The 17,617-nt window shown below is 39.6% G+C and overlaps 1 protein-coding gene across 1 annotated transcript; it reads left to right on the top strand.

The window, feature by feature from the left end:
• Positions 1 to 5,042: 5,042 nt before the first annotated feature.
• Positions 5,043 to 8,251, top strand: emilin3a (elastin microfibril interfacer 3a). Its single transcript, XM_084916034.1, has 4 exons — positions 5,043 to 5,203; positions 5,336 to 5,455; positions 5,556 to 6,073; positions 6,291 to 8,251. The coding sequence occupies exons 1-4, from the start codon at positions 5,043 to 5,045 to the stop codon at positions 8,249 to 8,251; spliced, it is 2,760 nt and encodes a 919-aa protein (XP_084772160.1).
• Positions 8,252 to 17,617: the final 9,366 nt, after the last annotated feature.

Genomic DNA, 17,617 nt, shown 5'->3' with positions numbered 1-17,617 from the left:
ATCCCAATTAAACAACTAAAACACTAAAACACTGACTTAAAAATATGCCAACATGGATTCACCAAAAGCCGACGGATTTGACATGAAGAGATTAAAAAAAGCACATAAAAGTGGACACACAAGCACAGGAAACAAGCTTCAAGTTTGCAAGGCGCTGTTTGTTCTTTCACACAGCTGTGAATAAACAATAGTGGATTAAGACCACTCTAAGAAACAAAAACAGGGCCACAAATCAAGAGGAAGCTGTAACATTTGCTACAGTTATCATGATGAATAAGTGCTGCACTGACTTTGTAGCTCTTGCTGTATCATCATATAGTAGAAAGAAACAAACAGGCTGCTGAGTATTTGAAGCCAGACTCGACTCACAACACTAAGTTTACTTCACTGCAAAAAGAAACTATAAATAATATATAGATCTTTTATACACTTTGGATTGTGCTTCAACTCAATAGTGATTTAATTTGCAAATATTATATGAGTCAGCACTGTTGGGAAAGTGCTGCAAAAGCCCCACGGTCCTGCAACACAGACTTAGCTGAAAACCTAAGGCACACACAAAGAGATTTACAGGCCAGTTCAGAATTTGGACCGTTGGTGTTAAAATTAAATAAGCACAAAAAAACAAAGAAAGGAGAAACAACAATGCAGCTCCCCATATGCTGCAAAGTTATATGGTGCTCAGTTATTCACAGGCATGCAGGACTAACCCTGCGTCCACCAACAGCTCAAGTCTGACATAAGCATTATGACGGGCAGGTGAGTGGAGGCTAAAACACTTGTAACTGTGTGATGCCATTCAGGGAAACTTCAGGGTGGAGCTGAATAGAGAAGAAAGCTGCACTTGTTTTACAGGAGCAGAGCTCCAGCAGGAGCCCGGACACTGTGTGCTCTGCAACATGTTTCACGTGATACAATGAGAGCTTGTTTACAAATCAAGAGGGTTAAAGTGCTGATGGATAATATTAAAGAACACACATGCTGCTGTGTATCTGTGCTGATCCGGTGTTTCCAGGTAAAAGAGGTGGGACCTGGTATAAACAGGAAACAGGAAAAGGGTCTGCTTCTAAAATGAGTCAATCAAAAGAGCTCGGCAAAGTAATGGATATAATGTGAGATTTGTTCAAAATTAGGTCGAATGTCACATTTTTCAGAGCCTACGGTGCAATGGTAGCATGTACATATAGACATCAGCAGGAGGAAAATAAGAAACTCCAGATCAAATAAGTCTGTCAGTATTCGCCAGATGATCATTGTAAAATATTAAAACTAAAAACCATATTCTGCACTCATGTGCAACACATAGGACACGATGAGGTTATTAAGGAAGCAGGATTTTACTTTTGTACAACATATGGCCCCTGAGGGGCTGAAACATGAAGTGCCAAAAACTAAAGTTCCTCTAATGGGAGCTTGCGTCTGGCTCCAAAAGCGAGTCTGTCCCCATAGACACCCATGTTAAAATGCTCAGCTTTGCAGCAGAAATAAACATGTTTACACCCTGGAAAGACAAACTTTGATTCTATAATTTCCCAAAACTGTGACAACCGGAAAAAAAATTTATTCACTATTATATTGCAATATTTTGTGTAGTGATACTGTATCGATACAGGGACAGGGATTTTATTAAATAAATTAAAATACTCATGATGGGAGATAACCACTCTGCAATCATCCGTAGTCTGACTTGGACTGACTGCAATCACTCAGAGAGCGTGCTATCTAATTTATAAATGCAGACATGTTGCCATCAGTCTGAATGAGTCTTCTTCCATGCAGACAGGTCATGGGAACTCAACTCAACTGGCCGCCAGCTGATTTAATTCTGGTTAGGCTTCTAAGTGCAAATGTAATAGTTAACTGTGGACTTCCATTAAATGTGAATTCCTGTTTATGTAAACAGCAACATGTGAGTTTTACTTATTTATCAAATTTAATTAGTGTATTATCCGAAATAGATTGCATGTAATTGCCAACCTGACCCCATATGATCACAGACTGACTCTGTTTTATTAAAACATCTATGGCAGGTGTCAGGGACGGTGTCAGCCTCCTCAACAATCTCATTTTGCAGCAAAAATCAAGTATCTGAAGCGAGATAACTTTACCAAAGTTTAACTTTCAGGACATAATTTGCAGTTTAAAATGGTGATAAATCGTTACATTAAATGTTAAACAACTGGATAATTTCAGTTTTTACACACACATCCATTACTGATCTGGCTGTTCTAACTTTACAGTTACTATAATTTCAATCCAAGACTTGAAGAGTTTTACAAGTACCTGTAGATTCACTCTTTACGAATCGCACTCAGCATCTCACACAATGTTAAAATCACAATTGTGTGTTGTCTGGTGATTCACACCTCTACCAAATATGTTTAAAAAAATGAACTTGACAAAGAAATTGATGACATCATTGTTGCTGCATCTTTTACATACAGTCTATGTGTAGAGTTAACTTTACCAACATTAAATAAGCAATTTAGCCTCCACTGAAGGGTTAAAGATGAATGACAGGGAGACTTCTGCTTCACAGTTTTCTTTGTTGAAGCTTCCTTAAATCTTTTTCTTTTTTTGTATATTCTGACCTGTTTAGACCCATAAAAGCTATTTAAATAAATCTATCTGCAAAGTTAATTTCAAGAAATAAAAAATAAAAGCTGGGTCTGAGCCAGGAAACCAACCAATTTAAATGAATTCTAAAATGTTCTGCCCAGAACAGTGGTCAAATATTCAGCCAGAATTATGCCAGAAGCTTGTCAATGGCTACCAAAAGTGTCTGGTTGAGGTGCAACTTGCTAAGCAAGATTTAACCAAATATAGAGCCTGTATGTACACTTTTAACTCCATGTGCATTATAAAAAATATAAAATAAAATCAAACTTGGGAACCCAATTCTTGTTTTTTAAGTCATTAAAGATGTATGCTGCACAGTTAATTCACTCTGAAAAACAGATCATTAAAAGCCCGAAATAATCATTCATGCCCATGATGAGTGTATGTATACTTTTGACCACAACTGTAACAAAAATAGCACTCAAAGATGCATCATCTGCCAACAACATCACGGTTTTAAAAATAGATGAATCCTGAATCATGACCAGAACTTAATGAGGTCATTTTATGAAAGTCATCCTGGTAGTTCTTGTATAATTTTGCCAACAAACAGCAGTAAAAACATAAGAAAAAGTTACATTTTTTTCTTTGTAAATGAATGAGGTATGAAGCTAATACTGCAAAGTGGCAGAACTGAAATACGAGCCTAAAAAAATACTTAGTTTACCTCCAATGTTTGTACAATACTTTCCATGCTATATGGCTTTATGCAACTAAAATGTTGCTTCATATAACCAGAAAGTGGAAAGTGTCTTAGCTGTGGTGCAATGGAGCTACCAGGCGTGTTTCTGTACTCAGGGCGGTGAACTTAAACTGGACAAGAGCCGTGTTGTGCATGAATGTGTGGAATTGTGGGGCTCAGCACTCAGTCATGGGTGTGTACTGTCAAAGCCTTTAACACAGGGCATTTGTTTCTGTTTGTTCCCCTTTCTGGAGGTTTGCTGTTAAATGAAGGCTCAGACCGTGTCAACGTGCATGTGTGAAGTCAGGGAGGCCAAGATGTGTCACCTCATATACTGTCAGGTCGTCACATAACCTCAACACTATCATCACAGCTCGGCTGTTCTAGTGAGAAAATGTGTGTGCCATCCCATTTGGGGCTCATAAAATATTGATAGCACATATTTAAGATAAATTTTTTTATGTTAGCATCAAGCTAAAAGGTCAAACATTTCCTGGTTTCAGCCTCTGAATGTGAGAATTTTCTACTTCATTACTTCTACTTCATGTTACACTGTGTTATATATTATGACAAATTACTAACTAACTGGATTTACTTGAATTTTTTCATATTATCTAACATTGCTGTATGCTGGATGCAAAGACTATATCTGATATATTCTTCAAATAGCGAGTGATACTGATGTTGTTAGCTCATATCAGGCTATTGGCAAATAGGATGACATTTACTGATATCAGAAGCTGATTTTTAATTTTTGTGTCACATCAATTTTACACTGGCTAAAAGAGCAAAGAAAATGAAAGAAAGGGCTATCTCTCTGGTGTGATGTAAAGAAATAACTGGAAAAAAATTGGATAAATACAGGAAAAAATGTTGTTATTGGCATCTATGATCACATGATATACAATCAAATTTTACATTTATTAAAAATCTATAGATCAAATCTATAGCAATAGTTATACATCAAATCAAATCCATTTGAAGACCTTCTAAACATTAATATTAGAATAAGCAGTAAGTCTGTCTCTTGACTGCTTCTTACTTACAGCAGTGAAGGCATGTTTTGTTATTTAGTTTTTATATTAAAACAAGGCTTTTACCCTGAACATGATGTTCTTGTTTTGTTTTTTCTACATATAATGTTTATGCATGTCTTTCTTACTTTATATTCTAAAGGGTGAATAAATAACCTTCCCATTTTGGGACAAAGCTGGGTACTATACTCGTTGGAGGTGATGCAGCATTTCCTCTCTGGTTTGCCGTGATGTCACTAAAGGAAAAAAGCTACTGAGAGCTCAGCTGCTATTCTGGTTGGTGAAAGCAGCTTCCAGAATTGTCATATATTAAAATTATATAGATGACGACTACAAAAGTGTCACAGGTGGGACATTAACCGGGGAGATGATGAGTTTTTCCCTCCTGTGTTGTCAATAGGGTGTTACTTTGAGGAGGCTGAGTGGGAGGAGATATGCAGATGGAGCCGGTGGAGCCTTTTTAGTGGCGTCTGTATTCCCCCCCAAACTCACAGTGGACTTTTGTCACGGGAGTCCACTACAACCACAGCCGGCATCAGCACTCACGGGGTGGCATTGTGCTGTATAACCCAGAAATTCAAGTCTTTTTACTAGCAAGTGGAGAATATTTGAATATTTGTGGCCTCTGCTGTCCCTTGATAAAGGAATACTTTTTTCTGTTTTCAGTTTGAAGAGTTTTTTCACTCAGCTTTTCACTGGACACGTGAATGCTCAGGATGCTTTTCTCAGGCGTTTTGAGCCTTTTTGTCTTCATGGCACTATTTTCATCACTTGTTGAAACCAAGTTCTACAGACCATTTGAATTTCACCAGTATAAACCTGGGCTTGGTCAACACTACAGCCAAGGAAAACCCACCAGCAGGCACAAGTAAGTGCTGTTTCTCTCCATCTCTGTCATGCACATCACCACATCAGATAATTCAGTGACAAATCTTGTAATTTTTTAAAAATTGTATCTGAGCAAGTTTTTTTCTTTCCTCTTTGATTTCCACTTTGAAAGGAACCACTGTGCCTACGTCACTGAAAAGACAGTGCCCTTCACCATACAGGATGGAGCAGCACCGTATGTAAAAGCCGAGTACAACAAGTGTTCACTGGGCCGCAAATGCCCAGCTCTTTTGTGAGTAAACGCTACTCGTGTGATAGATTTTAATTCAGGTCGCTTCACAGTACAAAACACTGAATTTATGTTTTTAACCCATTACTGCTGCTCCCTGCAGGTATCGCCTGATGTACAAGCCACTTTACAAGGTGGCACATAAAACCGTCACAGAGCTGGAGTGGCGTTGTTGCCCTGGGTACTCTGGTTATGGATGTATGGAGGGACATCCAGTTTATCAACACCCTATGAAAATGATGCCACCATTCAAGGGCCCACCAATGAGAGAGTCCCAGTTTAAGGGGCCCCCTAGCAAAGTCCCAATGTTCAAGGGCCCACATGTTAACACTGCTGTGAAAGCCAGCCCATGGAGTCATCCCAAAGGCCCTCCTACTGGCAGTTTTAACCCCTTCCCAATGCATCCCTTTGGGCCTTCGAGGTCCTCCTCCTACCCAGACATCCCCTTCCAGCCTTATCCATCAGAATCAGAGCCAGCTCCAGAGCATGAAGAGCCACATTACACAGAGACCAACCATGAACATGAACATGAGAATAGCCAAGGACCTGAGGAATTTATACCTGAAGAAATCCCCTCTCCTCCCCCCTCTGGTGGTGAACAGCCTGTGGGAGAGACCACAGGTATGTCCCCACTTTTAAACTGTCCAATAAAGCTAACTGGGTTTTAAAAGTGATGTACCTGAATTTACTTTCTTTTTTTTTTAAGTAAAAGAACAACAAGTTCTTAACAAGTTCTTAAAATGAACTAGATTCAAAATGCAGTCACATCAAAGCATAGTGTTTGGGATTTCTTTACTGTGTTTGTCCCCCTTTTAATAGCATCTCTTTATCTCTTCAGGCCATGCTCTTGACAGCGAGACGGAGGAGCGAATATATCATATGGAAGAGGATGTGCGGCGTCTAAACCAGGGTCTGGAGACTTTGAGGGTAACTGTGAATGGGCTAGAGGAAAGCCTGCGAACCTCACTCAGAGAGGATGCTAACAGGATGCTGTCAGCTCTGCTCTCTGCTCCCCCTGGTACTGGTCCTGGTCCTGTTCCTGTTCCCCCTCCAGATGTAGCCTCTCATCCATCCACCTTTGGGTTTGTAGAAATTCCTGGGGGAGACCTTGACACAGGAGATCTAGATGGTAGACATGTTGTTCCAGACCTCGCACAACTGAATGAAAGGGTTGAAGAGCTTAGAAATGAGCTGCAAGCCAAGACAGCTGAGATTCAGGAACTCAAAGTGACAGTGATGAGGCATGATGAAGCACTGAAGAAGATTTCTAATAGAACAGGTATTAGAAATCTTTTGGTATCAAACTCCAATGGCAAGCTTGGAGGAGCTATGGAGAAACTGATGGATGCTAAATTAAGCACAGCCAGAACAGAAATTCTTGGCGGATTTGAGAAGCGTGTGGAGAGCGCAGAGGACCGATGCAAGGAGAAAGCTGGGGATGTGCACCGTCAGTGCCAGAAGCAGCAAAGTGAGCGGCAGGAGCAGATGGAGGATGCTCTACAGGAAAGCACCATCAACCTAAGAACAGAGCTGAGAAAGCTCCAAGCACAGATCAATGGTTGTAATGGTACTGAGAGCTGCTGTGGTAGGATGAGTGGACTTACGGAAAGGGTGCAGCTGCTGGAAAGGTCAATGGCAGGCCTCAACCAGTCCCAGGAGCATCTGAGAGTGGAGGTGGGTGGACACAAAGACCACATAGAAGGAATGCTGGAGGGGCGTCTGGCATATGTAGAGGCCAAGCTCAACCTGACTGGGGAGATCAAAAGTGAAGAATCTGGAAGGACAAGTGGTGTCCCAGACAGAGATGCAACTGGACATGCTTTGGAGGCCAAAATGGAGGTTAAGTTGAAGAATCTGGAGTGTCGTTTACTAACAGCTTTGGAGGAGCTGGGTAATGCAACTGCTCTGGAGGATCACATTGTTCCCACTCTGGAGACAGAGCTGGAGTCACTCCGAGGCAGACTGGAGGTGGATGTGGACAGAATGCAAAAGCACCTCAACAATTTGGAAATGCTCTGCACCACTTCATGTCCCTCACCTCAAACAGTTACCATCCAAGGAGACTCTGCTGTGCCAAGTGAAAACCTGGCTTTGGAGCAGAATGTGAAGGAGGTACTGGATATGCAAGGTGACCAGTTGAACACACTCAATGTGACACTGCAGAACATGCTAAAGCGTCTGACCCTCAGGGAGCAGCAGGAACAAGCAGAGCAAGATTCTTCCATCCAGGGTGAGCTAACAATCCTCAAATTCAATGTGCGCTCAGTTAACCACACCCTGAGAGGACTCCAGGATTCCCTGGGGACAGTGGTCCACCAGGTTGGTGAAGCCAACAGTTCCTGGCATCAAAGAGAGACTCGTCTGGCCCAGCAGATAAAGGGCGTGGTGCAGCTGGTTGGACATCAGGCTTCCATGCTTGGGGCAGGTGAGCGCAGACTGACCCGGCTTAAAGGTGAGCTGCAGGAGATGAAGAGACGGCTAGCTGAAGAGGTACGGGGGTGCCGAAGATCAGCTATGGTGGTCCAGAAGGAGGTAACTGAGGTTGGTGGGCGGGTCGCCAGCGTAGAGGACCAGTGTAAGGGCTTAAACTACTTGGCAGACGACCTGGAGAGAATCAGGGAGGAGCTGGAGAGACAGTCAAATGGCCTCCTACTGCAAGTCAGTGGGACTCTCTCTAGCCATGCACAGCAGCTGTCTGAGCTGAAAGGTGAACTGAAAAACTGCACCTCCAAGGCAGAGCCAACAGAGCAGAGTTTAGAGGCTGCAGAGACACGAGGGGATACCTTTGCTCTGAATTAGTTTACTATATATGGACAATGAATTATAAAACGGTGAAGAGTAAATATTTTGCAGGCGTAAAGGGGTTCCACTAAGCCCATTATTATACAGTTTTTACAATGCAAAGGTTTCGAATGTGCACTGAAATAATGATGGTTTGTCAGCTTACAAAAGGAAAAAACCAAAAGGCAGCTAACTTCAACTGCACTCACAACTGAATCTTGAAATCTAATCATGGTGGTGCTAAGAATAATCAGAGCCTGAGTGACTGAGTGAGAGATAAACAACTGCACCTGTGTTACTCTAAAGCTTTTAAGAAATCATAAATGAACAGTCATTTAATAATGTTTACATGATGAAGTTTTTGTATTGTTTTTTTCTTATATTTAGTGTAGATGTAATGTTTTTATATGGCTCTAGCTTTTGAGCATTAGTCTATATTCTTACTGCAGTCCTGCATGAAATGTTTAAAGTATGTAAAGTTTAATTTTTAAGTTTTTCAATACAGACAATTCAATAAAAAATGATTTGATCTTCATGTTCTCTTTTCTATTTTAACTTAGCAGTCAAAGGACTTTTTACTACAAGTCAAATTCACTCATTCCTGCACACAATATAAACGTATATGGCAGTTAAATATATATGCTTTCTTGCATTTTCTAACTATCACACACACACACCCACACACACACACACAGATCCACTCAGAGGCAATGTTGTGTTTAGTATTTTACCCAGGGACACTTCAGCATAGAAACTAGAGGAACACTGGAGAAACCAAAAGTAAGCGTGAAAAACAAACAAATAGTTAATTAACTAAAATTAGAGCTAATTAGAACTTGATCAGTTTCAACAAACATGCACCAAGTACTTTTGTATTGTACTACTGTACAAATATAATCTATCCATCCATCAAAATACTTTATTTCATATCTAAGTCTAGCCCCATATAATGCAAATGTAACACTGTGGTGTGTGCTCCAAAAATATTTACACAACTCCCTAAAAGGAACTAAAAATTAGGATGAATTGAATCTTATTATGATTTCCCTTGCTAGTGTTCCATCCATCCATCCTTCCATTCGTTCTTTTCCAATTATACACTTCATAAGCATGTTTGGACTGTGGCAGAAAGCCCAATTACCCTGAGAGAACCCATCCAGGCAAAGGGTGAACCCGCACAGTCCACACAGAAAGGTCCCAGTCTTCAAACTCGAAACCCTCCCTCCTGCTGCCACCGAAGGCAAGCTGTAACTCTGCTATTGTTCTGTAGTCATGTTTCACTCTGGAAGTGAAAAGTGTTGGTGCAGAGGAGTGAGGACACCACAAGGGGGCAATAGAGAAGCATTAATAGACTCAACTGAAAAGTGCAGGGAGTATTGAAGTATGAGTGTAAATGATGTCTCCCTTCCAAAAAATTAAGTTCGCAGGGACAGGCCGTGCTTGCCAGAGGAAAATTACAAATTTGCATTATAGCCAAGGTGATGGAGAAAGACAGCCAAAGAGCCCTTCAGTGCAGCAGCAGCAGCCTACATCTCATTCTCTCTCTAGGCTACAAATCTACCAGCCCAGTTTTCTGAGCGCAGTCCTCATTGGGCAGTTACAATGGGGCGAAAGGTGACCTTGCTAATAACTTTCCCCTGTTAGTTCCTGTTTCCCTATCGAACAAACAACCATTAAAATGACAGCTACGTGGGAGATGAGCCCACTGCTGTGAGAAAACTTTTTAGCCCGAGACACGTGGTGAATAATAATGATGGAAAATGCCACGGAGGGAAGGAGGGCAGACGGAAGAGATAGACACCAAATTTATGTCTGCTGAGAAGATGAGCGATGGAGCAATCTCAAGACCAATATACACCTCGATAATAATGATGCAGGTCTGCACATGCATATTGAGGAAGTGAGGGGGAGAGATGTCCACGGCTTACAGAAGCAACAGCTGCATATAATTGCCCAAATCACCTTTCTGTTACTGAATGTAAAATGATAAACATGCATGCCACGACAGGGAAGTAATTGAATAACTGTCTAGAAACCATACAAAAAGTATTAAACTATTCTGTCTCTGTTAGACTACAAATCCCACATTATCTTTTCTTAGTTTGAGTGTACGTATTTTTATTATTCTTGCAGTGCCTCCACGTTCATACAAACCCAGACAACAACACATTAATCATGTTTGTTTCCAACTAGACACTTGGACAGAAAGGGCAGCCAGGACTGTGGCGAATTTGTCCCCTCTGACTCTCTTCACTGCTCACTCATGGATACAATTCAGAGTTACATTTCCTGCACAACTCGCAAACAGCGCCTGGCCAAAGGAAGCTCCAAAATCACAAAAGGCAAAGCTTTGGCACAGACACAGAGGACAAAGGATACAGAGTAAAAAAGAGGGGCACACTGGAGGAAAATGTGAATCATCTGATAAAATGTCCTCTGTAGAAGTTTAAGGTGAGAGGAGAGATTTTGTCCCCATTATAGTGATGGCCAGAGAACAGACAGGGTTGATTACAGCTGGCTCAGAAGCAAGGAAGCCCAGGAGAGGCTTACCTTAAATCAAGGTCTCAGGGCTACTTAGTAATAAGCTTCAGGATTTGACATTCTCCAGGAAGCACTACTGGGTGTTTTGGGGTGTATAGCTGAAAAGTTATTGGTGAAAAGTTTTACTATCATAAAAATCAGGTTAAACAACAATAGATCCAAGTTGTTTGTACTTGGTTTGTGACCAGATCCATACAATTAAAATAAAATTAACAAACAATTTAGTTTTGAAAATGCTAAATGAGGTCAAACTTTCTAACCAGGAGGAATAACATATATATTGAGAGACAAACTTTAAATTACAAGAGTGGCAATGTGAAACGTTTGCAATGACACTAGAGAAACCTGCTCTCCCTAAGGAGTCCCACCTGACTTCAGTGACTCCCATTACAAATACCCTGCGTGATTCCAATTAAACAAATTGAATGACAACAGTAAAAGCCACTCAAGGAAAGTGAAGAAGGTTTATCATTCTGGAAAAAGAAAAAGAGGAAGTGAGGGGAAAAAAGCAGGACCGGGGTGAGCAGACAATAACATTTAAATCTAAATCTAATTAAATATAAATAAAAAATAATCTATTAGTCTAGGCTTAACTATGGGGGAGAAATTGCATAACATTATGTCTTTTCCTTAATTGACATTTAACATTAATGAACTGGTAAAGCACCCTGGTGTGTCCAGCTCGATGTGATCGAGTCAAGTGCGACTCCAGGAGTCTACAGCAGTCAAGTTACTGAGTAACAATCAGGCTGAAGAAATGTGGAAGCCCACCAGGATCAGTGAGTCATTACATTAATAACACATCGTAAACAGTCATCTCTGTCTTGGGCATTGTTACCAAAATAAAAATGGTTTTTGGAATGGAATTTTTGCTTAGGCCCTCAACTGACTCACCAGTATCTCCATTGGGGACGACAACAAATTATGAAATAAAAATGTGGGACAATGTTTAAACTTTAAATTCTGGCTATAAAAAGTCAGTCAGAATAACTGTTTGATGTACTTTTTGAATTGACACATGGATTAAAATTGACACAGGAAAAGGATAGCAGAAGGTAAATGAATTCGTACCTATGGAGCGCAGATCGTTCCATAAACATGAAGATTTAATGAGGAAGAAGTGCATAAAGGTCTTCCACATATGAACTATAGATCGTGAGATTTAATAATTTATGGAATGTGCACCGGAGGTCAGGAGCATCAAGGTCGCACAAAACTAAACTCTATACATTTAAAGACCTCTTTTATTCAACACATGGTATTTTATGGTTTCCTAACATATATCCTTCAGTCCTGGATTTAATTTTGATATAATTTTTGTTCATGAAGTAGTAAAATTGGTTTTAGCTTCATTACGCCAATGTCACGTAAAATCAGTATTCAGTTTACTAATTACATTAATAAAAAATAGGTGGCAGAAATGTTCTTCAAAAAGTTACTTTCACTTTCTTACTTTGAGTACATTTCTGAGGTTGTACTTTTTCACTTTCACTTGAGTAAAAAAGTTGTTTCAGTACTTCAACTTATAAAGGAGTATTTTAACACTAGTATCTGTACTTCTACCTAAGTACAGCTCTGATCATACATTAGAAATATGATGCTCATATTAAACATTACCAAAGTTTCAACAAAAGTAAGTCAAAATCCCATCAGGCTTTAAACTGCTCTAAATGCTCTACAAATCTGAAGAAAGTTGGCTTAAAGGTTGAGGAACAGGGATTTCCAATTTAAATGAGAATGTTGGTACTAAGATGATGTGTTTACTTCAGTCAGTATAGTATAGTATAGTATAGTATAGTATAGTATAGGCTCCTTAAGTGAGTGGAAAAACTGAATGAGAAGACCTTTGTATGTGCAACCCATCAATTTTCAAATTTTTATTATATCAGATTTAGCTGATGTTTTTTCCTTCTGTAAAACACATTAAAATCAATCAGTCTCTTACAAATGGGGGCGGGGCTTGTATTTAGAGCTGCTGGACAATTAGGATTCACTGTGTAGAGACATTATGTGCCATTAGACGAGCAACGATAACAGCTATCAAACATCAACGTTATTTTTGCGTTGCTTGTTATGCTCAGTTTGCACTTAGCGTTCATCTCCTGCATATTTATTGAGATCAATATGTTTCCTCTTCTTAAGAACCTCCATTACCATCAAAACAAAATTCTTTGCAAGGGTCGTAATAAAAATCTAGAGCCACTGATGTTTCTCCCACATCTATTATTGTATTTAATAATAGACTTATTTAACAGAAACATAATGTCAAGTGAAATGTTTATTTTCAACAAACATGTAAAAACATAATGAAACAAAACTGATGAAAGTTTGTATTAGTTAAATGAATTGTGTCATTCATGCACCCACCTAAAGACTGAAGCATTTGTACCAACGGTAGCCCACCTGTTCTGGTGAATGCTGTGCCTGCACACCCATGGTCTGTCTTTTATGCACAGTTCCTCATTCCTCACTAAATGCTGTTTCCTCTCTTGAGATGCTCTGCCAAGACTTTACTGCAGTTACACTCATTTGTTTGTGGGTATTTCTGCATTTAGTGTTTATTTAATACTTGAAAACTCACTAACTTGGTCACTTATTACCATCTGACCTCTTTGCATTAAGAAACTCGAGTTTCTGTTGCAGTATACTTTGGGTCTTAATCCAAAGTATACTGCAGTGTCCACTCAGTTTTGCAGCATTTGGCTGAATCTGAGCAGAGACTACAGCTCTGTGCACTTCAGAGTCCTTCCTGCTATTTCTAGCGGCAGTCACATCATCAATAAACACCAGTGACCCGGTTCCACTGGCAGCCATACATGCCCATGCCATAACATTGCCTCCAGCGTGTTTGACAGATAATGTGACAGATAGCATGGTATGCTTCGGAACATGAGCTGTTTCTCTTCTTCTTCATACTTTTCTCTTTCCAGCTGATACAAGAACATCTTGAATTAATTGGTCCAAAGATTTTTTTAGAACCTTCTTATTCTTAAGTGTAACCAGCGGTTTGTAGTTTGTTGTAAATCCGCTTGATTGCAGACCTTAATAATGATACTCCTACCTTAACAAGACTGTTCTTGACTTAGATGTTACAAAGGTTTTTTTCTTAACAATAGAAACAATTCTGCAATCATTCCCTTTAGTTGTCATATCTGGTCTTTTTAGAGTTTTTAGTGTTGCTGAGCTGAGCAGAGCTTCTCCATCAACAGTATACCACGTTGTTGATTTGGCCACTACTGGTTTTGTCATCTATCTGATAGTTTTGTTTTGTTTCTTCAGCCTAGTCATGGCCTCCACCACTTGCATCAACATCTCTTCACAGTAAATCATCATCATCATGCTGCAGTCTCAAAGTGACACCTGAAAAGTGATAAACAAATAAACATTGCATGTTTACTTGTATTCTGGTATCGATTACAGACCGTTTCATCTCATCCTTTACTTCTTACTGTCAGGTTGAAGTTATTTAACATGTCAGTGCTGTTTTGCAGCTCAAAATAAATGCCTCAGAGTGCATCAAATATTTTCTTCTGACTCAGGCTGCTGTGACCAGGACAATGTGGTCTCAGCATTCTCTGTCTCGCTGTCCCTCAGGCAGGTAGGAATGACCCTAAAGCTGCAATTTAATCCTCAACACGAAAACAGACACATGATTGAAAATCAACTAAAGCACCAGCTTATGCTTATGGCATTGTTAGTAATAGAGTAGGATCCAACATGGCTATGAATGGGTATTAAACATACTTATTTGCTTTTTTGTTTTTATCTCTTTCCAAGGTCGTTGCTTTGGAAGGGAAAAGCAGTCCTAGTAGATATTGGGGAATCATCTGTTATGTAATTTATTCTTTCATTTCTTTTTTTCTGGCAATAAAATGAAATCATTTGATACTCTTATTATTTTCTCTTTTCCGAGAACATCTCAGTCTAGAATGAAGCATCCAATAATCAGACTGACAGCTATGTGAAAAGGAAGAAAAAATGTTGTTGTTTTTTTATATGTAAAAGCTGTTTGCTTCCCTTCGTTCAAATTATTTATTGGTAAAAAGCAGACCAATTTCCAGCAGCACCAATTAATCACATTGTAGGGCCTTATCAGATAATTCTGTACCCTGAAGCTTTCTAATCCATGCTCTTAAAAGGGCTGAGGGTTGGCCTCTGCTCTCAGTCAACTGCCACTGCTAACAAGAGCTGGAAGATTTAAGCATCTTCCAGGAAGAGAAACGTATGAAAAACGAATGATTTGTAGCCACTTTTAAGCAATATTGTCAGAGTAGTAAATTGATATTTATTTCATGTGTCAGATTTAATGTTGGTTACGTCTTTTCTGACTTTGGTGGGTAACTTTTACTTTTAAAAAACAAATGGAAATAAGAAATCCTTTGTTGATCGCTGTAGGAAAACTCATTCCCTGCATTAGGCATTAGGAGGAGTAGGGCCTGGGGAGCAACTCCAGCTGTAAGGCAGTGCCTTGTTCAAGGGCACAGTGATGTGAGTATTTACTCAGCATGCTCTGATGCTGGAAGGAAACACAAGCACAAACGTATCATGAAAATGCCACACATAACCACTGAGCCACCACACTGCTAAATATGTGATAAAATACAGTTGGAACTTGAGCCGTTCACCAAAGACAAAGTTCAATTTAACACCTATCTTCTTATGTAATAAACAACAACCTTCCAAAAAAAAATTCATTAAAAAAGTGTTGTTTTTTTTTAAGTGAGTTAAGATGTCATATAAAAGATTATTTCTCTGACCTACATGGAAATAAATGGCGAAGTATCACTTTCCCCACATCACAGCAATACATTTCATTTCAGCGGTCAAGGTCATTTTAATAGGCTTAATGTTGACTTTCCTGAAGCAATACCGATGTGTCTCCTTGGAGGATAAGTCAGAGTCAATCTAGGAACCCATCGGCTATCGTCTGCAGACTCAGCCTCAGGGAGCAATCACCAGATTCTTTTTTTTTTTTTTTTTTTCTTTAGCTGTCAGTGTAGGAAGTGGATGTCCTGGCCAAAACTTTCTGTTTTGGCTAAATCAAATAAAAAGAAAACTCATCATCAGAGAATATTGCATGTTCTGGAGACTGCAGTTTGACAAACAAAGTTCCTCATTTTCTCTTCATGCAAACTGTTTACTAGGAGTAAACAAAGTCGTCTCAAACATCACAGGTTAAAAGAACACGGAGTACAAACTGAGACCACGTAGGCTTTCCAGTACCAAAAATGTTGTTTCTTATCTATATTCCTAATCATATACAGAAATCTAGTAATTGAGATTAACTCTGTCCAAGAAAGGTCTGTCAGTTTCAGTTATAGTCTGCTATGTGCGTCCAACCAACTATTTTCTTCCTATTATCCAAAGTCTGGTAATGCTGGCAGCAGTCGGGGAAGGATATTCCAGAACTCCTTTCCTCCAGCTTTTCCAGTTTTTCTTGAGGGATTCTGAGGGATTCCCAGACCTGATGCTTCCAACACCTTCTCAGCCTAGCCTGGAGTCTCCTCCCAACTGATAGTGTCCAATTAAACCTCCAAGGGGAGCTGCTCAGGACAAATCCTGATGAGACACCAAAACTACCTCCTTTTGATGCAAAGGAGCAGAAGTTCTACTTCTTGATGTCAGTGCTCCTCAATCTATCTCTAAAGGAGAGGCCAGCCACCTTACATTGGAAACTAATTTTAACTGTTTGTAAAACAACCTCATTTTTTCAGCCATTCCAACCCTTACCTATGGCTCACTTTCTAGCTCAGATATATTTTTACATTCTGGTACAACACCTTACAGGCTGCAATGCAGGGTGGAGTAATCCACCATTTTTCAGCAGAGGACCATTGACTCAGACTCTCATCCCACACATTCGCCTGAGAACCCTCTCAGAGCGTGCTGAAAGTCATGTTTTGATGGACCCAATCAAACCTCATCATCTGCAAAAAGCACAGATGTAATTCTGAGATTCCAAAAAAACGAGTACCCATTTTGCTTTCACAGTAGTACTATTCAGGAGGATTTAGTGAGAATTTAATAGAATAAATTCTCAGTATTCATGTTGTTCAGAAGAACAATTTCAGAATATATGTGAAAGACTCCAAAACTCTGTTAACAGTCCTGTGGAGCCTTTCAGTGGTTGAAGTATAATTCATTAAATTAAAGTGCTATTGCTACGTCCCTTATCGTTGACTGTTTTTTACCACTTTGGAACAGTAAAGAAATAAGCTGTGAACACAGTTCTGGCACATTACAGTAAACATGTTGGTGAATATTTTTTGTGCATGTTGTGCTCTTTCCAGGCTAATATTAGTATCATTAATACAATGAAATAATTATAGTCAAGGTGTTTTTTCTCTCCATATTTTGTTAAATTAAATAAATTAAATTAAATTCAAAAATTGTATAAGGCAAAGTGTCTGTTGAGTGCATATATAGATTTGGGGTTTTATCTTTTTATTTAAGTATTATATTATTTTATCATGCTGATAGTTCTCTTCTGATCTCAGCTTTGGACCACCTAACACTATGAAAACATGATCTAGCATTGTTTAAAACTAAGTGACTTGACTTTCGTGCTGTCTTCAGATCCAGAAGGAAAGTGACTGTGCTCACTTTCAACATGATCTCTAATAATTTCCACTTGCTCTGATCACTTAATGCCATGTCCAATATTACACTAAAGGGACATCATACTACTGCAGCCACTGGCTGTGACACTAAGTTCATCTAAATGTGTCTGAGCGAGCAGCCTGAGAAGGACCAGAACCCTGTGCTGAGGTATTAATATGACAGCACAGCTCTTTACAGCTTTGACAGCCCTGCAGCCTCGGCACAGCTCAGCGAGTGAGCCCA

The sequence above is a fragment of the Perissodus microlepis genome, chromosome 20 (genome assembly GCF_051167445.1).
Source record: "Perissodus microlepis isolate ML-2025 ecotype Zambia chromosome 20, ASM5116744v1, whole genome shotgun sequence".
NCBI lineage: Eukaryota > Metazoa > Chordata > Actinopteri > Cichliformes > Cichlidae > Perissodus > Perissodus microlepis.
This window is presented reverse-complemented; position numbering and strand designations above follow the sequence as displayed.